This window comes from Aspergillus aculeatus (genome assembly GCF_001890905.1).
Source record: "Aspergillus aculeatus ATCC 16872 unplaced genomic scaffold ASPACscaffold_20, whole genome shotgun sequence".
Lineage (NCBI taxonomy): Eukaryota > Fungi > Ascomycota > Eurotiomycetes > Eurotiales > Aspergillaceae > Aspergillus > Aspergillus aculeatus.
The window spans coordinates 544,139-570,620 of record NW_017962995.1 but is presented as its reverse complement, the minus strand read 5'-3'; the positions used below and the strand labels follow the sequence as shown (position 1 = coordinate 570,620).

Sequence of the window (26,482 nt, the reverse complement as noted above, 5' to 3'; positions counted from 1 at the left end):
GGGAATCTGTAAACTGACGAGGTCGGGTTGAGGACTTGGTGTCGGATCACTGGTGGGGTAGTCGGTTGAGCTCTGGGATTGTGTCAGCGCTAGCTAGCAAAGGCAGATCCACTAGAAGTACAAACACTGGAGAGCTTCGATACACATCTCTTGTAAGAGGACGCGAGCGCAAGCAAGGGTAAGGAGTATGAAGAGAAGAGAAGTGAAGCGCGGAACAACAGCAAGGCAAGGGAAGGAAGTAGAAAGTTGGAGAAATCGACCTGCGGGGAAAGAAACAAAACACAGCCACGTGATCCATACTTGGAGATCCGTACGAAGTAAGTTACCCTGCTTTCATATCCAGTATTTGAACATTACAAATGATTATTCTGATTACATAGTATAATGTAGGTCTTGAATGTACTGTACAGATAGATAGATGAACACAGCCGATCTATCTCTATCTCACAACAAGGAATCATTGCCGAATTTGCGTGCATACAATCCCAGAGCCCGGATCGGCCAGTAGAGCTTGTAGTTCGGATAGGAGATCATACTGACCCATTCACATTAGTAGCCAACCTATAGATTTCTGGGAGGGAACAACTTACCAAGATTGATTGAAAACCCCTTCGATGGACTCCTGCAGCCACTCGCCGTTGGCTTGCTGTCGTGACATCAGCAGCTTCATCGCCCGCTCCAATGGTTCCTTGTGAGGATAGTCCGCCTCCATCAGGGCTAGACAGGCCCATGCCGTCTGTACCACCTGTGACGTCTCATGTTGCACATACACGTGTTTTTCACTGCTGAGATACGACTCACCCCAGCCACCGTCTTCTTTCTGCTTCGACAGCAGGAACTCGCAGCCGCGGCGGGAGTCCGCGCTGGTCTCGTACGTCTCACCGATGCTCGCCAGACTTTCCAACGCAAACATGGCCGCGTAGGTGAAACAAATCCCCCACGATCCATACCAACTGCCATCAGCCCGTTGCACCCGCTTGATATACTTGACTGCCCGCTCCTTGGCGGCTCGAATCTCATCCGCGCGGTAGTCAGGGAAGTACTTGCTGAAGAGTGAGAGGGCAGTCACGGAGGCCGTCGTACACTCCGGGTAGTCGTAGCCTATCATGATGCCACCGAAGACCTCCGCCGCGTTGAGCCACTCCAGCTTGGTTGACCCGCGCGTGTTCTCGTATTCAGTGAATCCCCCGGATGGATTTTGCATAAGCAGCAAACAGTCCACACTATCTTTTAGTCGCTGCGTCGAGATCAAATTCGGGAAATCGTGCATCTCTTGTAGCTGGATCGTAGCCCGCAGCCCCTCAGCAGTGCAGTCGCTCACCGTGTAGCCCTGCGTCTTGGTGCTGAACGGCCACGCGCCCTTCCGATGCTGGCGATAACACTTCTCCTGATCCGGGACGTTCTCGCGCATCTGGTGGTCTTCCACGAATTCCAGCGCCTTGGTCAACATCGGCCGCCACTTCGGGTCCGCCGCGAAACCAGCCACAACAACAGCCTGGATGATGAAGGTGGTATCCCAGACCTGCACTCCGTTGGTGCCGTTCATCAACATGCCCTCATTCTTCATCCACATGTAGTCATTCAAGCGCTCACGGTGCCGGCGTACCGAGTAGCTATCGGGGCCGTCATGTTCATAGCACGCGATCATGTTCATAGGGTTGCTGACCGGCCCTAAGCCAGCGTAATCCGTGTTCTCATCTTCCATCCGGATCAGCTCCCAAGTCCAGTCTTCCGCGCGGCGGGTCACCGCGGAGACCCGGAAATAGGGATTCCAGAAATTGACGAGAACCGAGTTCAGCGTGTTCAGTAGCCACGTCTTCGGATAGTAATTGTCCGCTGCGTGGATTGAGTTGCGGTGACCGGCAAAATCGATCGAATCATATGGTTGCGTATACAGCTCTTGCCGAAGCTGCTTGGTGAGAGGGTCCAACGGATGGGCGAACTTCTTAGACCACAGATAAGACATGGGCAGGAAGACCTGCCGAATGTGAATCCACCACCGCCAAGGGGCAAATGGCACCCAGTCCGGAAGCAACCTAAAGCCCAAGTCAGCATTCCCTACCTCACACCGATAACAGCAAGCCAACATACCAGATCTCTGGCGGAACAGGATTCACGCAATCCCATTCCATCACACCCAGCACACTGAGGAAGAATTTCGCCCAGTGAGGTCCATAGAGGGCGCCTCCAAATTTATGAAGCAGTCCGCGGGCCTTGACCATGCGGGGGTCGTCTTCATTCACCCCAACCAGCCGCAGCGCGACGTAGTTCATACACGTCCCAAAGACGGAGCTATGAGCTTCGATATGAAGACCCCAGCCACCATCCTCCGGATGCTGCCGAGCAAAGAGGTATCTCTTGATCTCGGTCGCATATTCCGGGGGGATGGGCGTGTGCGTGACATAGTAGGTGATAATCAGGCCCGGTAGCAGGAACATAGGCCCACCGTACTCGCAGGCCCAATTGCCCGGCTCGAGCTGTAGCTTTGAGAAGAACTCCAGGCCGTTTTCTGCACATTGAAGCGGAGTCTTGGGCGTTGGAAGTTCGGGAAGACCCTAGAGCTCAGCCCGATTAGAGAAAATAGCCTAAGCCAACGAAGAGCACCAGGGAAGATAGATATACCGTGGGTAAACCCAGAAAGTACTTATCGGCCACCGTCTGCGGCCACTTCTCACACTCCTCATCCGATTCGAGATAGTGCCACGTTTGGCGACCGCGATCATCCCGTAGTCGCCAGCGAGTGTAGTCCGTTTTGGCATCTCCATGGTCATCGGAAGTCAAATGGCCCTGGGCCGGGGTTCTCCACGGAGCGATATGTGTTCCCGACATGGCTGCTGCTATGGAATGGGGAGGGAGATCGATACGAAGCGAAACAGGTCAATGGCACAAAATAATAGTCTTGAAGCTAGGCACTAGACAGGCAGAGAGGCATTGACCAAAAGCAATTGAAGCTCCCTGCGTTCTACGGGGGGTCTCGCAACCTGACCTAAACGCTTTTCAAGATAAGTTAATTAGTAGTAGTTAGTTGTAGTTGAGGTAAATCAAATCAACACACATTCTTGATCGACGGAGCTACCCGCTTAGTCACCCATCAGGGGGGGGCTGGTTGCCTAATCAAGACATGCCGGTATTACGCACTTAAATCCGACATATCACATGTAACTAGACAGGATAACAGGATAACAGATAGAAAGAACAGTCACATAGCTCAGGTACTATTATGAATCATCCCTAACGTCCTCAACGTCCCCAACATTCCTCTGGCAAGAGACATCAGGTCCTGATTAAAGATTACTACTGATCTGGAGGACAACATCTCCAATCCAGGGCTCGCAAGCCCAATGGTTCTGAGGTATCAAGTATGCAAAAACAACCACAACGACAACAACACGACAAAATCAATCTACCAAGTCCTCCGGGTATCAATCCTGCTCTATCCTTCCATAACCATAAACTTCTCGATCACCTCAATTCATCTGGCCACCCCCACAGCGGACGTCTCCTGAGCCGTCACCGTAGGGTCCGCCTTGACAGGCTCCGCGGTCGAGGACTCCTGTTTGGGCGCCTCAACTGGCACTTCTTCAGCCGGGGTTGCAATTTCCTTTGAGCCCTCGGCGTCCGGCGTCGGCTCGGGAGCCGCGGCGGGAACAGGAGCACTCTGTTCCAACTTGACGGTATAGCCGCCTTCGTGCAAGGCGGGACCGGTGCCGCCGTAAGAGTGAGGAAATTGATCCTTCAGAGCAGGGAACTCCCGAGCCAGATTGGCGCCGTTGGAGATGGGGTGGAATTTGCGCGTAGTGTTCTTGCTGAGGAAAACCTTCATCGCGGCGAACATCCAGCCCATGATGGCAGGAACATTGACGAAGAACTTCTCGCGCAGCAGTTCGGGGTAGGCGGTGGCGAAGACCTCAATTGTCTTCTTGGTGGCTGCGCGGATGTTGGGGTTCAAGCGGAGGAAGCTGACGTTCAAGTAGTCGTGGACCTGGAGCATCTGGTAGGGATCCTCTCCCTCATAGTCAATCACGGTCGTAGCCTCGGCGAGCTTCATATCCTTGACTGCCAGCTCCATGAGTGCCACACGCCACCGGATGAACCTGAACTCGGTTTTAGCTTCGCATTAACAGCATATTCTCAAAGGGGGGTCACATACTCATCTGAGTCACCAAACGTAGCTTCCACGTTCTTGACACTTCCATAAATATTCCACGTAACAATAATCTCCTGTCCGTTCGCCTCGGTGTATTTGGTCACATAGCCAAGACCACTGAACTTCTCAGCATTGTATTGACCTTCAGTCAGCGCGATGGGGTTCATCTCCTTGCGCCATTGCAGGGCCTTGGTGAGCTGCTCCTCAGCCAGCTTGACATTGCCCTCGTTGGCGCGCAAGAATTTAATGAGTACGTTGACCGTGGGGATATCGTTGAAGTCCTTCAAGGTCACTCCCCACATCTCAGCATGGCCGGTCGCAGAGAGAATGGCAGGCAGGCGATCGAAGAATTCGGCGAGAGCGGGGGTTTTAACCAGATATTCCGGTTGAGCAGGCTGCTCCTCCTTGGCCTCCTCCTTAGGTTCTTCCTTGGGTTCTTCCTCTTTGACACCATCCTTTGAAGGTCCTTCCTTCGCTACTTCCTCCTCATTCTTTGCCTCCAGAGCGGGAGCAGTCTCGGTAACGGGAGCTTCGGTGGTGGCGGGAATAGAAGGAGCAGCAGCGGTAGCGGCGGCGGGTATTTGAGCAGGTTCCGCGGCCGTCTTCTCCTCGGTCGTCATCTCCGGCTGAGGTTCAGCGATAGCGTCAGTGGTGGTGGTGGTAGTAGTAGCAGCAGCAGCAGCAGCAGCGGTAGCAGACTCAGCAGACGCGGGCTGAGGGGCCTCAGGAGTAATGGTGGTAGCAGGCTGTGTCTCAGGAACGACCGGAGTCGTCGTCTTCTCCTGGTGATCGGACATGGTGGACAGGGATGCTAAGGAGTGGTTCGCTAAGAAATGTAGGATTTCTGTCAGGTCGCAACGTGGTCGAGTGACTGACCACAGAAACGAATAGGTGATCAATGAAGAAATCAAGGGATGAAGGAGGAATTCAGAGGAGATGGAAGCGAGGGAGAGACGGAACGAGGGAATGAGAGAAAGACAAGAAGGGCGAAAGCGGAGAGAGAGAGAGAGAGAGAGAGAGAATACTAGGTAGGCTCTAATTACAGGGAGGGACAACAGAAACAATAATAACAATAACAACAACAGATTAACCATGTAGCAGCTAGGCCACTGGCCACACAAACTACGGAGTAAAGTTACTATTTACTGTACCTAGTACTACGAAACATTGGTTCAGACTACTACGTACTCCGAAAGTAACTTCACATTGAGATTATTCAACCTGAAACTGTCTATTGGGTCTGGGGGTCTAGACTGTGGAGCTGCCATGGCTCCGCGCTGGACGGACGATTGATAAATGATAACAGCCTCGGAGACCAACTCACTAAACCCCAACGGTCGCTAGCTAATTTCAATCCTGCTGCAAGGGTGTTTCAGAATGAGCCCAGGTTGAGATGAAGCTGGAAAAGAAGACAGAGAGAAGGGAGAAGGGGGGAAAGCAATAACAGAAGGAAGAAAAGAAACAAAAGGCAGAGAAATGACAACTCATTTCACAGCACGGCCATCAGTTCTGCTGCCCCTGACAGAATGCAGAAAGACCGGCTTTTGAGAGAGAAAAGACTCGTAACTATGGCCTGACCATCTGATACATCAATCGGTGTTGCTGCTATTCTCGGCTCTGGGTCCGGATGGGATGCCCTACGGCTATTTTTATCCTCTTCCTACGCCTTTTCATTCAAGTACAATCCTTCCTGGTCACTCCCTGGTGCATCTGGATTCAACGAGGTGAATCACGAGTCCCCTTGCAGGAATCCTTCCCTGCTTTGACCACGAGAGAGATTCTACAGATAGACAGGCAAGAAACAAGTTCATTCGGATTCATGCATGCGGTCAGGTAGCTATGTCCATTTCATCTATCAGACTAGCCAGCTCAATCCAACCTCAGGAGTAGAAAGAATAAAGGGGGAATGGAAGGGGAAAGAAGAAAAGTACAGTGAAGGATTTACAGTTCATAGAACACATATAGGCCCGTCTGGACCAGAAGCCAACGCTTGGGAATATACAGCTAAGAAATGAATGCAGCAGGTAATGAAGATGAAATGATCAGCACAGCAGAGAACCCTCTGGTTGCTTGGGCTAATCAGATCTGGTGCCGTTAAGAAACTGCGTTGGGATCTGGGGCATGGGCGGTGGCGCCGCGGCGGCTGAAGAAGCCTCCTCCGTTTCGTCCTCGTCCTCATCCATCTCATCCACCTCGGGATGGCTGCAAAAAATTCGTTAGTTACTCACCCAATCTGGAAGGAGGTGTGTGTGAAAGAAGAGAACCTACGCCAGGAGTTCTTTGATATTGCGCATCTCATAGTGCTTCTTGCGGTGCTGCTCAAACTGACGATGTTTCTCTGCGGCCTCTTGCGACGTGATCAACCCATCGGGCCCGGTCTGAAATTCCCCGTTCGCCTCGCCCGCACCCATCACCACATGCTTGTTGCTTCGGTGTGACTCGTTGCTCAGGCTCCGCTCGCGCACAATTCGGTCATCAGCCCCAGCGTGCGCATCCCCAGCAAATGAGTCTTCCGGCTCGCCCAACTCCAGGTCAGGGATTTCATCCTCGGCCACTCCTTTCTTGGGTGCTTTCATGGTCTTGTCCAATTCATCCACCACCACCTCTTGCGCATCAATCAGGGTATTCTCGGCCTCGAGCTCCTCCTCGTCCTCAGCAGGGTCGTAGTGGGGTGCAAACGGAGTTTTGGGCTCGTCGATCTTCATCTTGGCCGTCTTCTCCTGTTCGGTCAGGTACAAGTTGGCCTCGTCCCATTTCAAGCGCGGCGAGTTCTCTTCCGGTTGACCGTGGATGTGCGCCAATGATTGTCGCCGAGACGATGATCCCGGGCGCGTGTTCGAGGTAGAGCGACGGCGACCGGCATTTTGTAGAGTGTTTTGCAGCGTCAGCTCCTTGGTGTCCACCCCGTCGGGGTCGTTCTGCGGAACGGTCAAGGTGTCATGAACTTGTGCGATCTGCGGAATCGAGCCACTAGAATTCTTGAGGATACCTGGTACCCAAGGAATTAGATCGAAACATCCCTAGTCATGGGCGACAAACAGGATCACGTACCCTTCGGCCTCTTCTGGGAGTCCTCCATAATGTGGTGCGAAATAGTGGTCATTGTAGTCGGAGAAAGAGAAGTATATTGCTTCGAGAAAGGTATTGTGAACGGATCTCTGATTGAAATCGAGAGATTTGAGCAGCGAGGCAGTTGATGAAGGAGTCCAGCTATATTAAGGACGATCGAAGGAAGGCAGAACACTAGACAAAATGGAGAGAATCAAGATGGGAAGATGTATCTTGAGGTTAGATCTGACAGAGATCAGACGAGTCAGCTGCTATTGAATATCACAAATGCAAGGCCAGCAACTGAGGCTGAGCTGAGCTGACCAAAGACCTCAGCCTGCGGTCGAGCGGTGACAGAAGTCTCACGTACAACTAAATGTACAGTACGGGCTGTACTGTACAGAAACTGTTCAGAAGCTGAGTCCCAAGCTTCTTTCGTGTCAAAAAGGGACCACAACGCGATAAGTGGAATTGTAAGGAAGGAGGACTGCAAATGACAGCCAAGCAGATGAGGCAGAGGGAGGTGGGAGGAGGGAGAATGTGGGAGAGAGAGGGGGGAGGGGGAGGGGGAGGGGGAGGGGAAAAAGATGGAAATGTACGGAGTAGAAGTCGAAGAGAGAGAGAAAGTGGCACGTGGGGCTGACTGGCTAAAACTGCCTCCTCCGATGATGACGTCGGGAGCGACACACAACACTACCTAACAACCACTTTTGCTACCTGAGCACCTAAGGGGGCGACTACTTCCAAGTAACTGGCTACTCACCCTGCCTATCCTTGTCTTTGATGGCTAGTAGCTACTCACTAAGCTGTTTCCTACTCACTGCCAGCTTTACCAATTCAAGAGCTATCCTTGTCATCTCTGTCAATCCTGGAAAGGGCCCGAGCCTTGAATTCGTCATAGTTATGGCAGATCTATATAACTCATCAGTTTGAAGACCTATGCAGGTATTGGCAGGAATATACGCAGAGAATGAAAGTATTTATACGTAGATTACTTAGAGGTCTCGTCTTCTGCCATCACCTGACGCTGAGGCTGCCACTCCTGTTCAACACTATAACTCTACATTTGGTGCTTGCACAGCTCATCCCTCCTAGAGCACATCTAGAAAGAGGGAAAAGAAAGAAAGAAAGAAAGCAAGAAAGAAAGCAAGAAAGAAAGAAAAGAAGGGAAGTGAAGAGTATAATAGAAGCGAGAGTGTATCAGTAAGCAACTAATCCAAATACCACAAAAATAGCAGAGAGCCGCCCAAAAAAAAAGCAGTGGGTAGATGTATAGGGGAATCTCATGACCCTGCCATGCTCCCCAGGAGAGGAGCCACAAACCAGAAATAAAAACATCACGCGCCACAGGCACCTAGACCCATTCACCCCAGAACAAAGGATATCAAGAAAGCTGCACATCTACATGCACAGGGATCAGTCGCGTTACGCGAACCGAAGTCTTCGGTCAAAAGCAATAAGTCATCAATGGTATCAAGTCATAAGATGTGAACGGAAAGTAAAACGATCCAAAAAGAAAATCAGAAGAAGAACCAGGGCAATCCGAGCAGAGAAGAGACTATAAGTGGAGCAAGCAGGAGAACATAAATATGGCTCAAAGCACAGGCGCAGAAGTGTTGGAAGAATTGTTGAAGAGGGCAGAAACATCTATGCGATGGACTCGAACTCCTCGCGCTCACGAAGTCGATTCCGTGCAAGCTCATCTCCACCGGTGGCCGACAGCTGCATCCAGTGCAGCGCCAGACACATGCTCTGAGGGTCGGATTTCGAGTCCTTGTCGCGGCGATACATCATCTCCGCCTTGAAGGTGTCACGGAGCAAAGTGAGCGGGAGTGTCACCCGCGGCAGGAGCTCGGGATGGGTGAGGTAGAGGATCGCCAGCTCCCGCTGGGCAATTGGATTGCCCTCCTTGGCTGTAATGATCCACATGCCAGCAGCATCTTCAATGGCATGTCCAGCTCGGGGATGGGGTTCATTTCCAGCAGGATGGCGCCGGCTGAGCTCTTGAGATACGATATTGTCGGCAATCTCAACCATGCTGTTGCATACTTCATCCTTGAGGCTCAATGCTGCCAGGCCAAATTGCAAGAAGGCGGTCCCATAATCGGTCTGGTTCAGCGTCTCGCTCGGAACAAAGGCCGCGATGAACTGAAGATCTCGGAAAAGAGTCTTGGGCTTCACCTCAAGCAGCAAGCTTCGCAGTGCGTCGACTATTTGGTTCTCACTGGGGGCACTGTAGTCTGAAGGGCGGCAGTCAAAGAGGACAGACTCAGCGACGGCGGAAGTAGGCGTGTGAAGAGCGGCTTTGTCATGCACACGCTTCGCCTGGGACTCTGAAAAGCTGTGTCGGGCACTTCTCTTTCCCTGCATTCCGGCGCTGCGTCCTCGCTGGCATTTGAGATCTTGGGAGGGAGTAAATGAACCCAGCTCCTCGTTGGTTGTATTGAGGGAAGCGACCACCAATGCTCGTAGATCGCGCAGTGCCTTGAGCTTGACGAAGGGGTTTCCATGTCGAGAAAAGACCTCGATCAGACGATGGAAGATGGCGCTGTACGAGAATTGCGGTACATCTTTTCCATTCTCAGTGCTATTTTTGCAGCGAGAATTCAAAGGGGTTTCGGTGTCCCCGAGCAGTGGGCGTTCTGACGATCCAAGGGATTGGCTTCGCGTACGATTGGATGGTGCACGGTGCAACACATCGCGGACAAGCCGCTCATCACATTCGGTGTAGAATCTTTGAATACGAGCGCGCTTCTTCATCTGCACCTGGATGCGTTGCTGGTTCAGTGCATTAGTGAACCAAGCATCAGTTTCACTGCCACAACTCCACACGGGAGAACCCAGATCACTGAGAAGCAAGCTCGTGAGAGTCTGTTTGAGATCATCTATGAAAGCCGCTTTTCCATGCGTCTTGCGGTCATCTCGGCGTGGGGGTGGTGCACTATTATCACTGAACATCGATGGAGGTCGAGAAAAAATACTAGACGAGCTAGGAGCATACTGCGCTGATTGATGTGGCGTCGACCAGAAGGTGCTGTATGAGTCGCCCGTGGCGGTTGATGCCGCTCTTCTTGGCGATCCCCCAATGGAGGAGGTATCTGCAAGTGAGGGATCTCGAGGACCTCTCCACTTGTCGGACAGCAGACTCTGATTGGAAGCTTTGTGGTTCAAGGACGACGCATCGGAAGAATACCGCGAGATAGAGTCAGCTGGACGGAACTGATTGCCATATCCCTGCGAGGGGTTTGTGGACTCATCGCTAGGGGCGTTGAACGGGCGAATTGAAGAGAGACCGAGGAAGTTTCTCTGGGACGATCCTTCGTACATCGCTCGCTCCTTGTGGTAGAGCTCGCTGGCCCACAACACGGGGGTCTCTCCCATGCTCTCTCCAACAAGCCGATTGATACTAGCTTGGACTTCATAACAGAATCTGTGGATGCGCTCTTCGCCTTTGCAGAAGTTGTCTATATTGTTATGAGATAGCCATTTGCGGATCAAATCCACCTGCTCATCTGAGAGCTTGTTAGGGCCACCTTGACTGCTCGGCGCTTTCATGATATTCATGACCTGCAGCTCCGGCTTCTGGAGAAACGAGCTGCCAAATGATCTCGCGTTACCACGAGAACGGCCCTCATATGGCGTTTGCTTATGCGGACGAGCGGAATAGATCATCGTCTTCAGAGCCAAAGCAACGTTTTTGGCATCTTCATACCTCATCGAATTTTTCACATCCGTCATGTACCACATCTTGTTGCGAAGACCAGCCATGGTGGCCATCATATCCTTGACCAGTTTCTGCAATCGCCGAGTCTGTCTGTGGAGTGCCGCAAACTCGGTTTCGCAACGCTCGATCACGGCCCGTGACATCTGGAGGGAGCGGGCGCAGGAAGTGTGCATTGGCTCAAGGATCCATGTGTCATCTGCAAGTCTGGTAGAAGAACTTGCGACGCTGCGAAGAAGCTGGCGGCCCGCATTCCACCAATAATGGGCACCAATGAAGTCGGATTCGTGGTGGCAGTGCTGCATCGCTTTGTTGAAGCGTTGCTTGAGCGATGCACTATCTGCCATGGAAAGACTTTTGAAATGCCGCAAGTCGACATCAGCACCGTCGTCGGCAGGACTTTCCTGAATCAACTTCACAATGGCCGTCTGTAGAGCTTCAAGGTTGTCCTCCGACTCTAGGGCGGCGGATTGAGCATCTTCAGCAAAGGTACTATCCAAGAGTGAAGTCTGGCAGTCGTCAGCGAATAGTCCCCATGTCAATTTGCCCTGCTTGGAGATTGAAAAAACAGCCCATTCTTCCGCGGCCGGAGGATCCAGAATAGCCCGACCATCGGGCCCACACATTTCTAACAGCTCAAACCGAATCCGGTCGGCATTGCGGTTAATGCTTTCCTCGGCATTCGAGAGGAAGCCGATGGAGGAGGCAAGCAGACCCTGGCCCTGGGTCGCATGCCTGGAAAAGGGTTCGACGAAGGGTTTGAAAAACCCGGGCTCCGCCACAGCAGTCATCGGTCTTTCTAAGAAGCCAGAGGGAACACTTGGAGAGGCAGAGACCCCGGAAGACGACATTGAAGAGCCGCCCATTGAGGCGGATGACCTAGGGTAAAGCGTATTGAGTAATGTAAGAATATCTGTACCAGAAAGCATTATAGACCCGGCAGGTGATTGCTGCCCACTCGAGTACTTGTGAGTCGATCCTGCTGGGTCGGAGTCCTTGCCCAGGAATTCAGGTTGAAAGCGGCTGAGCATGCTTTCCACCCGACGTCTTACAGTCAAGCGGACCATCAAATAGTGGTGCCTGTTGAACAAAGACTGGTTAGATATGATTATCAAAAGCTTTGAGTTTGACTACCGTAAAGGCTGGATACTAACATTGAGCGTAGTATGGCGTAGACTTGAGAATACGCACGAAGGCCCACCTGACCGAGAAGTTTCTCGCGGGCATCATTACGCACATGAAAGTCAAGGAGAAGACCATGTGCCTGGACACCAGTCAGCGGGGTTCTGTCTCATGCTTGCTCGGGGTGTCTTCGTACCTCTGGGAAAGTGAAAGCGCCGTATAAGAACTTGGCGAAGAACCATTGAACGAATAACAATTCGAGAAATCGGTTACGGTCAACCTGATGCTCTAGTTTCTGTAATATAGCGCAGCTTAGTTGCATCACGGCTTGTGGAAACCCTCCATCTGGATCATCCAGGAGTTTGAACAACGCATCTACTGCAGAAGCAAAAAACTCCTCGGCCACATCTGTTCGTAAAGGATCAGGCGGTTCCACATCCACATCCAAGCCTGGCGGGGGTTCTACATGCTCCAGAAGGAATGCGCCGGCTTGCAGCATATCCATGAGATAGAGTTCGAACTTCGGCTTCGCTTTCCACTCACTTCCCGTGGCCCAGGCAGTCAAGATGTAGGGAATAAGAGCACCATGCCTATTCCCGTCCTGGGTCAGAAGCTTCGCACAGACGGAAGACCAGACATCCAAACGTAATCGTGCTTCCGCGGCATCGGTATCCAGAGGGGTTGCAAAGACATTGAACAGCAATATTGAGAGGGCATCTTTGCGTTCAAATGCCAGCGTACGGTCCTTGTACGGAAGGGAAGCGGCTGAGCTGCGCTTCATCCCATGGGACCGGGACCGGGATGCTGCCGAGGACGATAGATCACTGCCAGATTCCCAAGGGGCACCAGTGGACGAGACAAGGGCTGCCCGTTGGGTCGGAGTCAATACCCGCAGTTTTTCAAACACAAATTGTGGATCGGTGCGGACCAAATGTAGAATGTCAAGCAAATCAGTCCTGGATTGGGGGCTCAGCTGGCGGAAGAAGTCCGAAGGACGGTCGACAACCGACGACCGAGTATGCGGCCATCCGTCCAGCGGATCCTGCCGCTGGAAATGGCGCTGAAATGTCGCATCGCACGACTCCTGAAGATCAACGAGAGTTTGATAAATAGTAATGAAATTTCCCTTGTCATCGTGGCGGAGCCGGTCGACCAAAGCTCTTTGGGCAGCAGCTCCGACACGGATCAAGCGAGCGGAAACACCCACAGCGACTTTAGTGGCATGTAAGTGGCCTTCCAGCCGCTTTCGACTGGCTTGTCTGTGCTGATTCTGACGGTATTGACTGGCCAGGTCCTCAAAGGTAATCTTGGATTGTTCCACGGCTTGGGTAGAGCGCTGGGTGTCCTGAGGTCCATCCAGGGTGCAATTGGCCGGGGCAAGGCGTTGCGAGCTTGAGCAGCTCAAATTGCCAGACTCACCTACGATACAATGCGTCATCGAGTCTGAAGAAGCCCGCAAGGGGGGCGTGGTTGCAGTCACAGCGGGAGTGGAAGATTGAGGCGCAGCCTCACATGGCGAGGTTGCTTGAATGGACGAAGGAATCAAGCCTGGGGCACGAAGGGCAAGGAAGAGTTGTCAGCCAATGATAAAAAAAACACTGGTAACTAGTCTTATGGTTTCAGAGGCAGATTGATCGCATTAACCTGAGCGACTCGAGCGACTGGACGAGTTTGTGGGAATTTTCACAGAAGGGGCGGAAGGAAAAAAAGCAACCTGCGGACTTACAGGTCACATAAGCCAGGGTTGATGGACGACCATCGACTTGGGCATCGGACATTGTGGTGTTGCCATGGGCAGGTTCCCGGCCAGATAGCCACAAGGAAGACGGTCGAGGTCGCAAGGCGCCTTTGGCGTGGATGTCTTCCTTCCTATCGCATGATTTCCCTAGATTTGTGGTGGAAGGCGGACGATGGTCCTCATGGGTTGAGTGTGGAAGCTCTAGCTGCTGAATGGTGGACACGACGTCGCGCTCCAGACTGAGCTGGAAAAGATTGGAAAGGAAGAGGGGAAAAGATGGAAGGAGAGTGATGGAGGAGGGAAGTGAAGAGGTCGTTGGTTCAGGGTAGCAATATGATGTAGGTATGGGATCTCAACCGAGTGTAAGAACCAGTGGATGTGCGCAAGGCAGGGTAGGTCAATTGTTATGGCTGGAAGCTAGTAAGATCAAGATGGCCGTGCTCGTTCAATCAGTCAAAAAACAATTGACCGAGTTCAGTTAATTAGTGTATCGAAGATCAATTAACCAGCGGGTAAGGTAGAGTATATTCCAATAATGACGGAGGATTCTTCTGTGTCGGATCCACAAATCTGCGATCGAGGAATGCGGAAGCGGAATCCAGGTAAGAGAAGCGTAGATATATCTATCGAATGGCGCAAAGTCGCAGTGTGAGATGCTGTTCTTAGTATCGACTGAAAGGGTGAAGTGGCGATGGACAGGATAATAAACTCCGACTTGGTCCGGACGATAAACGAAAGGAGCGGGGGAGGAGAGGGACAACTGGCCGACCGGGCTGTGGGCGGGAAAATGAGGTATGACTTGCAGCGAAGACCAGCCGTAGCCAGAAGGGGGGAGAGGAGGAAGAAAAAGAAGAAGAAGAGGGAAAGAAGGCAGAGAGAGGAAGGAAAAGCAAAAGAAGTGGAATAAGTGGAAGAAGCAGAGACAACAACGACAACAACAATAACAGCGGCGGCGGCAGCAGCAGCAGCAGCAGCAGCAAAGTTTAGTGGGTTAGTGGATGCCAGCAAATCGAGCAAACCCGGAATTAGTTTAGACTACTAGTCAGGTGTAGGTACGGTAGAAGATAAGAAGTCACACAGTAGCAGCTGATGAGGATGAAGAAGGGGATGAAGAAGAAAGAAGAAGAGATTAACAACTGACTTACTACTCCGTAATGAATAATATTAACCATGTGTGGGGATATTCTCAACCACAGACGAGGACTAACCACGGAGTACGTCAAGCTAACTTCTGGCAGACTAGCAAATAATAACTACAGGAGTACTCCTCCTCGATGATCCAACAGTAAATCCTTCTTCTTCCTTCCTTCCTCTCTGTCTTTCTTCGTCAATTTCGTTGTCCCTTCGAGGTACGGGCAGTACTATACATCACACGGAGAATAGCCAAAGACGGCGGGTGGTGACTCGAATCGGACACATGCAGCAGCAACCTAGAGAGGAGGGGAGGGGCAGGAGAATAGAGAACAACTAATCATGAACTTCCCAGCTAACTTACTTGCTGATGATGATGCAGACAAATAAAAAGTGCAAAGACAATAATGAACTTAGAAAAAAAAAAATCAGAAATAAAGAACATTAGTAGGGCCCGGTGGGAGTCCAGACACGGTACCTTGCCGGGAGTCCAGGCGGGCAAGCGGTACCTCCCGGGTACCTGTCCCAGACTATTCTACTAAGTAACTTATACTCTATTCTCTACTCCGCGTACAGTACTCTGCTTCCTTCGCAGCAGTCTTATCAGCCACTCCGTAGAATAACTACACACATATATCAGCGTCATCTCACCCTCCCTAAGTAAAGGGTTGGATGTGGTCGGTCTTGCAGGTAATTTGTCCGTCTGATCCATACCCCCCTCGCTAGTCCGCTAGTCCTCGAGGGTGGTTTGATACAGGTTTGATACAACAATGATTGAACCAGAAACGATTCATTCCAGCCTACTGCTCTCTTTTTGCCCCCCTCAAGACCAAGATTTCTCCCTGTCCTCCGCTCACTAGGGCCAAGTCCCGAGCGAACGAACACACGAGAAGTCAAGGATCCAAGCATGAACAGCATACCTAAGGCTAGATAGGTGGGGAGGGGAGGGGGGATGATGAGGGGGCAGGAGAGAGAGAGAGAGAGAAAGAGAGAGAGATCCATTTCTTGATGTGTTGGCAACGCATGCATGCATGCATGCATGGAGGGGGTAAAACCCGCCTAAAACCTCCCCCATCCTCGCTCTTCTTTGCTACTGTGATTTGTTGGTCAACCCCCTCTCCCCTCCCCCTTACTGCGTTGGCAAGTATTGCAGATTTTGAGGGAGGGAGGGGAAGATCGGAGCTGAAACCGATCAGCTAATTATTTTGATAGGTGGTTGATTGGTGTGTATGTCTGTGTGTGTGCGTACTGCAACTTGCAAGTCAGTCAGACAGAGACCAGACAAGACGGGAAGACAGTCGAGAAGGCAAGGGAGACTACAAGAAAGAACTGTTCAGCTGGCATGGTGACTGCGCTTAGCCGGATCCCGTTAGTGCTACAGTAGTAACCACAAGTACATGAGTAATGATCCCCACTCTTTGCACGTGTTCAACCACCACTGCCCAGTTTGGCTGACCTCTGCTCGGGTTAGTCAGACATAGTGGGTTCACTGAGTGATGTGTTGTCATTGACCTCCAGAATTCAAGACTGCTGGTACCACTACCTTACTTGGGTATAATTTATCACTTGTACTACCTACCAAGCAGGTACAGGTACATACAAGTTGTACTCAGGCTACCCTGGCGCCTACCACTCCAAATCATTCAACATCCAGCAGATCTTTACGTCGTATGTTTCAAGCCTCAATGGACCATATTGCACAATACCACGGCCAATTCCCATTTTTGTGTATGTATGTACTGCACCGCCGGCTGTCAAACAGATTTAGGTTATGCCACTAGCTTCGCTGGCAAACCACCACAACGATTGGAGCTAAAAGTGGAGTGGATATCCTCTTCCCCCCCACCTGGGTACTGTGTACATACATGCTGTACGGACTGCACCACATACATCCAGTACATGTACTTTTCCGGCGTACAGGACATCAAATGTCAAGCAATCTCGTCCGCAACTAAAATCCCTCCCTTCTCTATAGATACTAGACTATATTGGAGGGCAGAAAATATGATTTGAAAAAAAAAGAAAAGGCCAGATCAAAAAGAGCACAGATTGCATTAAGAATCCTCGTACTTCAACTCAGGTATCGTTCGAAAACACTATCATCCATTTCTCTCTCCACCATGGCAGCCTCGGATGAACACAGCCACAGTCATGTTTGACACTTGAGACACAATAGCAGGGGGAGCATGATAAGAATGACACGACACGAGGCAAAATAGAAAGAATGATGAATATAAATATAAATATTGATATGTAGAAGAGGGCCGCAGGTCCTTGCCGATGGCCAATAGATTAGCTCAATTGGTTGGACCCTGTCCCTGGGGTAAGGGGAATGATGGCGCCCTTCAAGTTGAATGCGTTGTTCCCCCACCAACTCGCTGCTTTGCCTCGTCTGCATCTATTTACAGACCCATTTCTTGTCAGCCTCCTTCTGTCCTACTCGCGTGGCCACGCTGTTCAGCGTATCTTTCAGGACGTCCTTCGAGACCTTTGGGAACCTATCGCAAGCGAAACCATGGAGATTAGCCTTTCGTTTTCCTGAGACAAGTAAACATGTGGGCCCACGTCTTACCGTTTCTTCAAGATTTCAAGCAACCCCAGCTTGGTCAGATCACTGCCATCCACCACCTGCTTGAACTCACCCAGCTGCTCGGCCGGAAACGTCCGCTGTTTCGTTCGTCCCGCTGTCACCACCGCTAAAGCGCCCCCGTCCGCCGTCGATCCTCCTCCAGGGGAGCCCTTGTGGGAGCCAGGGACAGCCTGGCCCATGAAGGTATGCAGCGTCGACCGCCCCAGACCCGCAGCGCCCGGCACGGAATCTGCAGGCTTAGATTTTTGCCAATACACGGTGGAGAACGGATCGATGGGGAAAGGCACCGAGTCGGAAATCGTTTCCAATTTGTACATCTGCAGCTCAGAGTCCACGCCTTGTTCCTGCCACCGGATGCCGGTGCTGACAGGTTCTAGGTCGCCCACGATGAGGCGTCGTTTGCCGTCAACAAGGTGGTCATCCTCGTCATCTAGGAAACCATCCATGTCGTCCTCGCCATCCTCGCTCATCTCGTCCTCTTCCTCCGAGTCGAGCTCCTCGCCTTCTTCGGGCTCCTCCCATTCGGCCTCCGAGTCATAGTCGTAATTGATCTCTGGTAATCCTCGGCGGAAAGGGTTGCGCATCAGTCGATAGGCAGCTGCCTCTGGTAGACGCCTGGTAAATGTGCCCTGATAGGGTGGACGCACATCCTCCCCAAACCTGAAAGATTTCATTGTTACTTGCCGCAGCAGCTCCCGCGGCTTTCTCTGGGCATCCTCGGAAGGTCCGGGCTGGTCGGCCAGATTCTGCATCTGAAGTAGGATTTCCTTTACCGAAGCAGGCAACCTCCCACACCGGCGTCTGTATGGGATGAGGTTGAATAGCTCGGAGGGAAGAAATGCGGAAGGCGGGGCGGTGGAGTTGGATTTCAGGTAGACATCGACCTTTTCTTGGGTATGATGAAGAGCTTTGGCATCACGCTGGAACTGATGGGGCGGCGCAACTTTGGTGTGCGACTGCAAGAAGAAATCAGGGAAATCGCGCTGGTAGTCGGATACAGCGGAGGGAGCCGGGTCATGGAAGGATTCGGGTGCAGCGCCAGCGCCGGTCGTTCTCTGGGGTGAGAGTAAGATGGTTTTGTTGGTGGTCGAATTGGGAGTCGAGGAGGCAATGACGGGTTTGGGTTTGGCAAAGAAAGAATTCAGCTTCGTTTGTGACTGTCACTGTGGTTAGAAGTGAGGTCTTGGGCGTAAACCTTGCTCCGAAAGGGCGGCGTAGCAATTACTCACTCTCTCCTTCTTCGACTTCTCCTCCTCTTTCTTCCTCTTCTCTTCCTCCTTTGCGGCCTTTTCCTCCTCCTTCACCTTTCGCTTTTCCTCCTTTCGCTTTCGCTCCTCCTCCTTCTCGGCGTCTCGCTTCTTGCGTTCTTCCTCTTTGGCCCGCTTCTCTTCTTCCCGTTCGGCCTCGCGTTTGCGCTTTTCCTCGTCCTTCTTCGCCTTTTCTTCTATTCTCTGCCGCTCCTTGACTTCCTTCTCCTCCACCTTTCGCGCCTTCTCTTGCTGCTTCTGCCGCTCCTTGGCCTCCTTCTCTTGTTGCTTGGTCTCCTTGCTGGTGGGAGAAAGCTTCCTCTTCTTGGCCGCTGGCACCGTAAAAGACCCAGTTCCGTCGCCTGATGCAGACAAGCCAGCATGCGCACTATCCGATGGCGGGGCGGGGGAAACAGCAGCAGTCCGTGCAGACCGGGTACTCGAGTTGCCATCGCCGTCAGGGGAAGGCAGAGCAGCACCGATCTCGCCGTCCGAGCCAGCCAACTTTTGCAGGTGAGCCCGCAGGGCATCCTGATTCTCTTTATCATCGTCGGGTGTAGATGTAGTCGAAGTACCTGTGGCCGGAGGCTGTTGCACGGAGACGCCGGGATGATCCCCTGCGATATCTTCGGTCGTCTCGGTATCGATGTCCATGGTCGATTCATGGACGACCATCCCGTCATTTTCTGAGTCCATCCCGCCCATCTCATCATCTTGTATTGAACGTTTGCGCGTGCTGCTGGGAGATGTGGACATGATCGAAGGGTATGTGTTCGGAGGTAACGGCGAGCGGTGACTGTGGCTATTTATTGCGGCGGTCTTGCTGGTAGCAGGAGTCGAGGCAAGTGCGGAAGGCGGAATGGGAGTCGGCTTGAGGCTCGGTGGCACCGGGCTGGAGGCATCCATTGTGGTGGTCGACATCGCTTCTTGCGAGACCCTTATAGTAACAATGTGTAATTCTTGGCTAAGCTTATGCGGAGGTCAATGTGAGTTGTGGTTTGATTATCTGACCGCGCAGGTGCGAATGTGTGAAAAGGGTATGAGGAATCGTGTCGTCCAGTCGGGGTGCAACAATCGGTTAATATGGAAAGAACGTGAACATCACTAGGCGACGCGACCAAAGGACATATCCTCAGATGTTGTTAGTTGATATCCTTCCTTCCTCTCATAGGTCCTTTGCAATTGGATTTGTGGCCTGACTCACCGGTTTAAAGGTGGAGATTACAGCTGCAATATGCCAGCAGAGCCAGGGCCAGGGCTCATGGGGTTGCAGTCGGTGTGAGGTTGGTATAAGGTGGGGGGTGAAAGGGATGGGAGTTGTAACACACACACGGGGGAGATTTGCCTCGAATAGAACGAGGCAAGATGAACCTCTCCCTCTCTCTTACACTCACAGACTGTCTCTGTCCTGTGCAAAAATCGAGCCAGAGGAGTGGGAAGCTTGGCGAGTGTCCCGTCCTGACCAGGTTGCCTGAAACGCGTTAATTGATGTTGCGCGACGGATATTCGCGTTCGGCACGTGTAAGTGCTTATGTAAGCCCCTAATCACCAACATCATCAACCGTCATCGAAACCTCACTTTCATCACCTTGATGCCGTATGTTGGCTCTCACTCGGTCTAGGCATTGTGATTATACACTACCTTACGGGAAAATCGTCACTGCGGTGTCTCGATAGTAGGGTAGCAGGAAGACCCGTTCCAAGTATATGCCACTCTAACTACAAACAACGGCTGCCATATGTACATGAGTATTATTTATTACTATGATTACTCATAAATCCATCAGCCACATGGGTGCGGACCAATCACACTCATCTGCCGTACGCAATCCGTACGACACAAAAAGAGAGAGAGAGGGAGACAAAAGCGCCAATAACATGCTGTCAGGGGAATAGAACAAGTGTGCAATACAAAAGTCAACTTGAAACAGAACAATCAGAATTGTGACCCAGCCATTATAACATTTGGGCCCAAGGCTCTGGCATGAAGCCTAGACACCGGCCATGAAATGCGAGGCAGGACTGCAGGAAGAAAAGAGGTTCAACAGATATCAAAAAGGAAAAACGTTGAGTTCGAAGATAGGCGGAGACGTGGCATGGTAAATCCAAGAATATGCCAAGCGCGCGGCTAAAATGCATCTTAATCACTCAAATCCGGGTTCGCAACAAAGAGTCGGACATTGGTCATTGATGTGGTCCTATCGTCCACGCTGCCCCGGCGCCTCAGCTCATCCGCCTTCTTGGCCTTCTCGATGGCGGCTTGTGCAGCGCTGGGGGCAGCCATATCTGCCAGAGTGCCGAATTTGTCTTCCGGTTCACTGCCTAAGCTATTCAGAGAGGCGTTATCCTTGATGGAAGCATGTTCTGCCTCGGCTTCGGCGGTTTCTGCTCGAGGGTGCTCGGAAACGTCGGGCAAGTCGCTCATCTCGTTCGATGGAGAGCCACTGCTACCCACAGTGCTTCGCTGATACCCACTCGGATAGCGCGAGTTGCTTCCGAGCGAACTGCGGCCACTGCCGGTGCGGCGATACGGGAATCCACGATCGCTGTGGGCATCCTCGTCGGCATCGCCCACTTCGTTGGCACTCAGGCGAACTGGAACCGTTGCACCGACAAGCGCCGAGGGTGAAAAGTCAGTACCCCCTTTAGCGCCGTGCTTGTTTTTGCCGCTTCCCAGGGTACCCGTACGCCCGGCGCCTGCGCCATGGACTTCCAGGTATGCCCGCTTCTTATCCACCAATTTCTGAGCCCGCAGTCGCGGATCTTCTGGCTGGGCCCGGTCACACCAAACAGTCGCCTTCTGCCTTCGCATCAAGGCGACGTATCCCAGCTGGGCGTTGGCTGAGCGCGACGATGTGCTTCGACGAATATCCGAAACATTACCACTATAGTACATATTCGGATTATTGCCGGTGGAGCTAGTGGAGGTGGTTGCGCTGGATAGGCGTCTCGAAGGTGGATAGGGGGCCGCGGCCGTCATGGAATGGTGTGGGGAGGGACCGGTAGAATGCTGCTGTTGCTGGCCCATGTAGGGTATAACGTGAGAGGAGGATGTTCGTCGACGGTTGTGCGCGAGGGCGGCGGTAGACGGGTGAGGGGCAAGCTGGTGGTGGTGGGCCCCTTCGTAGGACTGGTAGGGAAATCCAGATTGCATCCCCGCGACCGGCTTCCGAGCCGGGGGGGGTTGATGGATCGGCAGACGGTAATCAGTCATGCTGGGTTGTTGAAGCTGCACACCGGCCATCTGGCGACTCCTGTCGGACGGTATCCGCGATCGGAGCGAAGGGTTGGTATTGTTACTCAAGACACGAGCCAGGCGGGTGGTGGAAAAGAAACGATCCACCACACCGATAAACAAGGCAGAGTCGGAGTGAAGAACAGTCTTGTGAGGACGAAGAGTGACACAGCCGAAAAGTTCGATCTGCCGGCGAAGATTCGAAGTGCGGCGACCGGCGGCTCCGTCGTTGTACCGGACAGGCAACGGATTCCGGGAGGGGACGCGATGGAGGGAGGCAGAGCGGCTGACCCGATACAGTAGGATGCGGTATCGGTGATAGGCCTTCGAGTAAATCTACCAAGACTCGAGAGGCGCTTGGGGAGGAGAAGTGGTGAGAGTGTGTGTGTGCGAAGGATGAATGAAGAAGATGGGTTTGACAAAAAGAGCGGTGCTTAAGCAACCAAACAGACAAGCCAGACAGACAAGCTGGCTTTCCTTCCGCCACTTCGTGCACACGAGGCCTGGCGGGTACCCAATTTCACCAAGTCACACCTGCAGGGGACATCGATTGAACTTCGACAACACTAGTTGATGTTTTGATGATAGTGAGAGCAAAGAAAGTCAATCCTTACGAACGCCAACAATTGCAACACACACGAAAGGGCGAGGGGAAGTCCAATGGATCCGAAGTAGGCGAGGATCAGCCAGGGGCAGCACGGGAGGGGGAGAGATGGAAGTCGAAATGAAATATAGAGACCGGGGAGGGAGAGTGAGAGTCGAGAAATGAAAAGCCAGAGGAAAAAGAAAGGCCCCGAAAGATTGGATGGGAAACGAGTAGAGTAAAAGCGAGTGAATAATAACAGGACGATGGTGAGAGAGGGGGGGGGGAAAGAGGCGATGATCGATCGGGAAGATGAGAGAAACAGAGGAAAAGAGAGAAAAGCCCCGGTGTGACGGCGGTACCGAATACGACTCGATACCTGAGCATCTTCGTACCTCGTAATTTCCTAGTTTCTGCTGATAAGTACCGACGAAAGTCAACCAGCTTTAGACACACAGCCACAGATCAAACCACGGCTGTCTTTGGGCAAGTTGCTCTTTCTTTCATTCTTTACGGAGATGGGACCTTGGCTGAATCTCTTTCATTCGCCTTGCCGTGTTATAGATCCTCTTTCTTCCTGTCTCCATATTGTTTCAGATGACGACAAACGAGATTGAAGAGTTCTAAGAGAGTGTAAAGAAAATTCGACTGCGCCACAACCCGCACGTGGGGACGCAAGCGGGATTCCATCTTGACTTTTGTGTACTTCGTACTCCATGCAACTATCGTACGGTACATCCGCAGTACAAGACATACCGGGCAGGATACCTGACCTGGCAATCTACGGAAGATACCGTCGCTTTTGCCCGTAAAGTACATGTACGGTAGTAGTCAATGCTAGGAACCGGATGGTCGACCCAAGCTTCAGTTGCACAACTACCCAGATTCGAGGCAAATGAATGACGTCCCTGACTCCACTACTGAAACACTCGGAAGGCCGGGAATGAAGATTTCTTCCCCATGGTTGACTGGATATGGAGAGAGGGGTTTCACGGAGAGAGTCAGTCCTACTCAGACTCTCTGCATCTCAGTTAGTCATGGATCAATGCTGCAGGATAACCGACAGACCGTCAGTATGTCAGACAGACAGATAGACAACACTTATGGTTACATCCATGTAGGCGCTCTCGCATGGACATCCAGAAGTAGGCTGGGAGCACTTATGAATACTTACTTGCTTACTGTAACTAGAGTAGGAAACTAGAAGTCATAATCAATTGACTAATAATGCTACAAATGGTCCATGTTTGTTCTCTTTTCTCTCCAGTTTTTCAGGTGCCCACTTTTTTAATCCATCCATCCATCAATTCATTCATTCATTCCCATTCCCACTCACCGTTGTGACCTTAACTCTCAACCTGTTTCATCCAGAATACCGGTAAAGAAAGGTACCGTACACAAGGCTGCTAGGATTTGGGTCGGAGACGAGTTCCGCAGTGTAATTGTGTATTAAAATGGTGACGTGACTATGACTATAACTAATCAGCTACTTTGTACAGTACTCATTCACCGTAGTTATTTAGTTGGGTACTGCGAGTAAGGTTGCACCAGGCGGGGAAATCTACGATGGGATTATTCGGATCGCCCTGATCAACACTTGTCAACCATGTTAATCTGATTGACTTGTGTAGCCTCATTCATGACCACCAGTAGTTGACTTTTTCTTTACTACCTCTCTTAACTACTAACAGACCATGAGGAGCAAAGTCGTGATATGCCGTCATTCTTTGGCAACTCGAACAATCATCCGGAAGGCATACTCTTTTCATATAGCCTGCAATTACTGGATCATTCTTTCCAATGGGTGGAATCATTGATTGTCTAATTGTTTGTCAACAGGAGAGGCCAAAAGAAACCCCGGGATAGTGACCACTAGTTGCTCCGGACTCTGTCCAGAGGTAAAGTCAGAGGTCAAGTCGATGGAAACAGAAAGTGTCCTTCTTCTCTTGAGTGTGTTGACCCCACCGGCGTTACATCCCGGTGAGTTAGTAGCCTAATTAGTTACATAAGTCAGTCTCTCGGTCTATCTACTCCGTACGGAGGGTCACATTCAGCTAGCCACTAAACCAGTGAACCGTATCTTTGCTACATTGCTCTCAATCGCATCCGGCAATGGAGCCACGCGACAACAGCCCGGCAGCAGTCATCGATTTGTTGATTCAAGACGAAGTAGAAATTCATCACAACGAATTCTATGATGCGGCCTTCTCGATCGGACATACCCGCTACGGGACTGATGATTTGACTGACTCAAATCGCATATCGAACGAGGGAGAGACTTTTTCCACGCCCCATGGTTACCTTACTACCGAGTACAACGGAACGAAGCTGCTGCGACAGCCAACAATGCGATTATCGCCGGGGAAGCCGATGGTCAGCCCTACGCTCACTCAATTTTATCTGGCGTACAACCCCACCTTTGGAGAGGGAAAAAAAAACACACAAAACAAAAACAAAACACAATCTGATCCTTACAATAGATCAACGCATCATCGATTATCAATACCACATCCCTCCTGAGTAACAATTGATAGGACATCCTAAAATACCTCATTCCACACTCACAGCTTCGATTCTCCATCTTCAAGCCGCACAAAAGCCCCATCGGGCCTGACATCATAATCCCGGCCTTGTTCCCAACCCAACCATGTCTTCAAGGTCTCTTGTCCTCCGGTCCCGGGTATCAGACCACCACCTGTCCACCCTCCGTCGTCGGTCGGGATGGGTAGTCCCGGGGTATCAGCGAGATGCACCACGGGGCGTAGCTCGTAGCCACCCGCCTGCAGCTCATCCGGGTCCAACACGGGCGTGGCGCAGGCATCAGTCCCATCGAATACGGTCTCCCACTCAGCGCGCGTCTTTTCCTGGAAACGCTTGGCAAACGCAGCACGCAGTGCCGGCCAATTGTCCTTGTTTTCTCGCGATGGCAGCTCCTTGGGATTGAACCCGAGCCCTTTCAGGAGCGCCTCATAGAATTGTGGCTCGAGAGCCCCCACCGCGAAAAACTGGCCCGCGTCCTTGGTTTCGTAGGTGTCGTAGAATGGACTCCCCCCATCCAGTATATTCTGGCCGCGCGGGGCATTCCAGATGGGCGTTTGGCGACCCAGTCGAGGGAACGAGGCCAGATACGCGGAGCCATCGACCATGTTAGCCTCGACGATTTGACCGCGGCCGGTCCGCTCCCGCGACAACAGCGCCAGAAGTATACCCTGGAAACAGGTAGCCCCGCCGCCCGCAAAGTCACCTACAAGGTTACCGGGGGCATGGGGTCGCTCATTGGACCGGCCAAGCATGGACAACACCCCGGAAACGGCAATGTAATTAATGTCATGTCCAGCCATGTCCTTATATTTCCCATCGCGCCGGAACCCCGTCAACCGTGCTACGATCAAACGCGGGTTGTGTTTCAGCAGGACGCCCGAGGGGTCAAGGCCAAGGCGCTCCAAAACTCCCGGGCGGAAAGGGTCGATTAGAACGTCCGCCGTGGTCAGAATGGAGAGGAGAACTCTATGGGAGGCAGCATCGCGGAGGTCCAAGGGTATGGACGTCTTGTGGCGGGTCAATTGATCCGGGCTCGGAGCCTGGGGTCGGTCAATCCGCAAGACAGATGCGCCGTAGTCGGCGAGGAGTAGACCGGCGAATGGACCTGATGTTTGAGGGTCAGTGGGCAGAAGGGAGGGACCGAGATAGAGATATGGTATGAGGACGAACCAGGAGCTAGGCCCGCAAGCTCGACCACCCGGATTCCCGCCAGCGGCGCAGATGAGGATGCGGACATGGTAAGACAGCAGCAACTCTTGGAGTTATTCTTCTATTTGATCGCGTTGGACTTCGAATTCGAGAGGACTCAGGCGAGATATACACCTAGTGATTTCGGCCAGATATGGAATGTAAGATGTAGCTAGCAAGCACTGATGGAG

At 52.0% G+C, this 26,482-nt stretch overlaps 8 protein-coding genes across 8 annotated transcripts; all 8 read right to left on the bottom strand.

Annotated features, from left to right (window-relative positions):
* Positions 1–395: 395 nt before the first annotated feature.
* ASPACDRAFT_82008 (terpene cyclase/mutase family protein) lies at positions 396–2,905 on the bottom strand. Its single transcript, XM_020206006.1, has 4 exons — positions 2,623–2,905; positions 2,092–2,555; positions 591–2,036; positions 396–535 (listed from the first exon to the last, which is right to left on the bottom strand). The coding sequence occupies exons 1-4, from the start codon at positions 2,827–2,829 to the stop codon at positions 445–447; spliced, it is 2,208 nt and encodes a 735-aa protein (XP_020051874.1). The 5' UTR covers positions 2,830–2,905; the 3' UTR covers positions 396–444.
* A 293-nt stretch (positions 2,906–3,198) lies between these two features.
* sfh5 (CRAL/TRIO domain protein) lies at positions 3,199–5,092 on the bottom strand. Its single transcript, XM_020206005.1, has 2 exons — positions 4,151–5,092; positions 3,199–4,094 (listed from the first exon to the last, which is right to left on the bottom strand). The coding sequence occupies exons 1-2, from the start codon at positions 4,942–4,944 to the stop codon at positions 3,473–3,475; spliced, it is 1,416 nt and encodes a 471-aa protein (XP_020051873.1). The 5' UTR covers positions 4,945–5,092; the 3' UTR covers positions 3,199–3,472.
* An 854-nt stretch (positions 5,093–5,946) lies between these two features.
* On the bottom strand, positions 5,947–7,717 carry ASPACDRAFT_82006 (PP1-complex regulatory subunit GLC8). The gene is made up of 4 exons (XM_020206004.1): positions 7,566–7,717; positions 7,199–7,441; positions 6,416–7,136; positions 5,947–6,349 (listed from the first exon to the last, which is right to left on the bottom strand). The coding sequence occupies exons 2-4, from the start codon at positions 7,248–7,250 to the stop codon at positions 6,223–6,225; spliced, it is 900 nt and encodes a 299-aa protein (XP_020051872.1). The 5' UTR covers positions 7,251–7,441; positions 7,566–7,717; the 3' UTR covers positions 5,947–6,222.
* A 1,125-nt stretch (positions 7,718–8,842) lies between these two features.
* On the bottom strand, positions 8,843–13,476 carry ASPACDRAFT_36380 (uncharacterized protein; the record flags this gene model as incomplete). The annotated part of the gene is made up of 3 exons (XM_020200201.1): positions 8,843–11,996; positions 12,071–12,180; positions 12,235–13,476. 3 exons carry the CDS (start codon positions 13,474–13,476, stop codon positions 8,843–8,845), a joined length of 4,506 nt encoding a protein of 1,501 aa, XP_020051871.1.
* A 1,985-nt stretch (positions 13,477–15,461) lies between these two features.
* ASPACDRAFT_127002 (uncharacterized protein) lies at positions 15,462–16,344 on the bottom strand. The gene has a single exon (XM_020196992.1). It carries the CDS (start codon positions 15,907–15,909, stop codon positions 15,550–15,552), a length of 360 nt encoding a protein of 119 aa, XP_020051870.1. The 5' UTR covers positions 15,910–16,344; the 3' UTR covers positions 15,462–15,549.
* Positions 16,345–16,935: 591 nt separating this feature from the next.
* On the bottom strand, positions 16,936–19,636 carry ASPACDRAFT_82001 (putative chromatin assembly factor 1 subunit A). The gene is made up of 3 exons (XM_020206003.1): positions 18,727–19,636; positions 17,480–18,654; positions 16,936–17,405 (listed from the first exon to the last, which is right to left on the bottom strand). Exons 1-3 carry the CDS (start codon positions 19,498–19,500, stop codon positions 17,306–17,308), a joined length of 2,049 nt encoding a protein of 682 aa, XP_020051869.1. The 5' UTR covers positions 19,501–19,636; the 3' UTR covers positions 16,936–17,305.
* A 779-nt stretch (positions 19,637–20,415) lies between these two features.
* ASPACDRAFT_81999 (uncharacterized protein) lies at positions 20,416–21,726 on the bottom strand (the record flags this gene model as incomplete). The annotated part of the gene is made up of 1 exon (XM_020206002.1): positions 20,416–21,726. A coding segment is annotated over one exon (842 nt), but the record flags the coding sequence as incomplete, so codon positions are not given.
* Positions 21,727–25,029: 3,303 nt separating this feature from the next.
* Positions 25,030–26,402, bottom strand: ASPACDRAFT_81998 (CaiB/BaiF CoA transferase family protein). The gene is made up of 2 exons (XM_020206001.1): positions 26,274–26,402; positions 25,030–26,208 (listed from the first exon to the last, which is right to left on the bottom strand). The coding sequence occupies exons 1-2, from the start codon at positions 26,338–26,340 to the stop codon at positions 25,124–25,126; spliced, it is 1,152 nt and encodes a 383-aa protein (XP_020051867.1). The 5' UTR covers positions 26,341–26,402; the 3' UTR covers positions 25,030–25,123.
* Positions 26,403–26,482: the final 80 nt, after the last annotated feature.

Excerpts from the sequence above, each read along its gene's own strand:
- ASPACDRAFT_82008 (XM_020206006.1), bottom strand. The coding sequence starts at position 2,829 with ATGTCGGGAACACATATCGCTCCGTGGAGAACCCCGGCCCAGGGCCAT. Across the intron at positions 2,556-2,622 it reads ACTTTCTGGGTTTACCCACG|GGTCTTCCCGAACTTCCAAC; the intron begins GTATATCTATCT and ends GCTGAGCTCTAG. Across the intron at positions 2,037-2,091 it reads CCTGTTCCGCCAGAGATCTG|GTTGCTTCCGGACTGGGTGC; the intron begins GTATGTTGGCTT and ends CTTGGGCTTTAG.
- sfh5 (XM_020206005.1), bottom strand. The coding sequence starts at position 4,944 with ATGTCCGATCACCAGGAGAAGACGACGACTCCGGTCGTTCCTGAGACA. Across the intron at positions 4,095-4,150 it reads ACGTTTGGTGACTCAGATGA|GTTCATCCGGTGGCGTGTGG; the intron begins GTATGTGACCCC and ends AACCGAGTTCAG.
- ASPACDRAFT_82006 (XM_020206004.1), bottom strand. The coding sequence starts at position 7,250 with ATGACCACTATTTCGCACCACATTATGGAGGACTCCCAGAAGAGGCCG. Across the intron at positions 7,137-7,198 it reads CTCCCAGAAGAGGCCGAAGG|GTATCCTCAAGAATTCTAGT; the intron begins GTACGTGATCCT and ends CTTGGGTACCAG. Across the intron at positions 6,350-6,415 it reads AATATCAAAGAACTCCTGGC|CCATCCCGAGGTGGATGAGA; the intron begins GTAGGTTCTCTT and ends AATTTTTTGCAG.
- ASPACDRAFT_127002 (XM_020196992.1), bottom strand. The coding sequence starts at position 15,909 with ATGGATCTCTCTCTCTTTCTCTCTCTCTCTCTCTCCTGCCCCCTCATC.
- ASPACDRAFT_82001 (XM_020206003.1), bottom strand. The coding sequence starts at position 19,500 with ATGTCCACATCTCCCAGCAGCACGCGCAAACGTTCAATACAAGATGAT. Across the intron at positions 18,655-18,726 it reads AGAAGTCGAAGAAGGAGAGA|TCACAAACGAAGCTGAATTC; the intron begins GTGAGTAATTGC and ends CCACAGTGACAG. Across the intron at positions 17,406-17,479 it reads CTTGAAATCTTGAAGAAACG|GTTCCCAAAGGTCTCGAAGG; the intron begins GTAAGACGTGGG and ends CGCTTGCGATAG.
- ASPACDRAFT_81998 (XM_020206001.1), bottom strand. The coding sequence starts at position 26,340 with ATGTCCGCATCCTCATCTGCGCCGCTGGCGGGAATCCGGGTGGTCGAG. Across the intron at positions 26,209-26,273 it reads GCTTGCGGGCCTAGCTCCTG|GTCCATTCGCCGGTCTACTC; the intron begins GTTCGTCCTCAT and ends CTCAAACATCAG.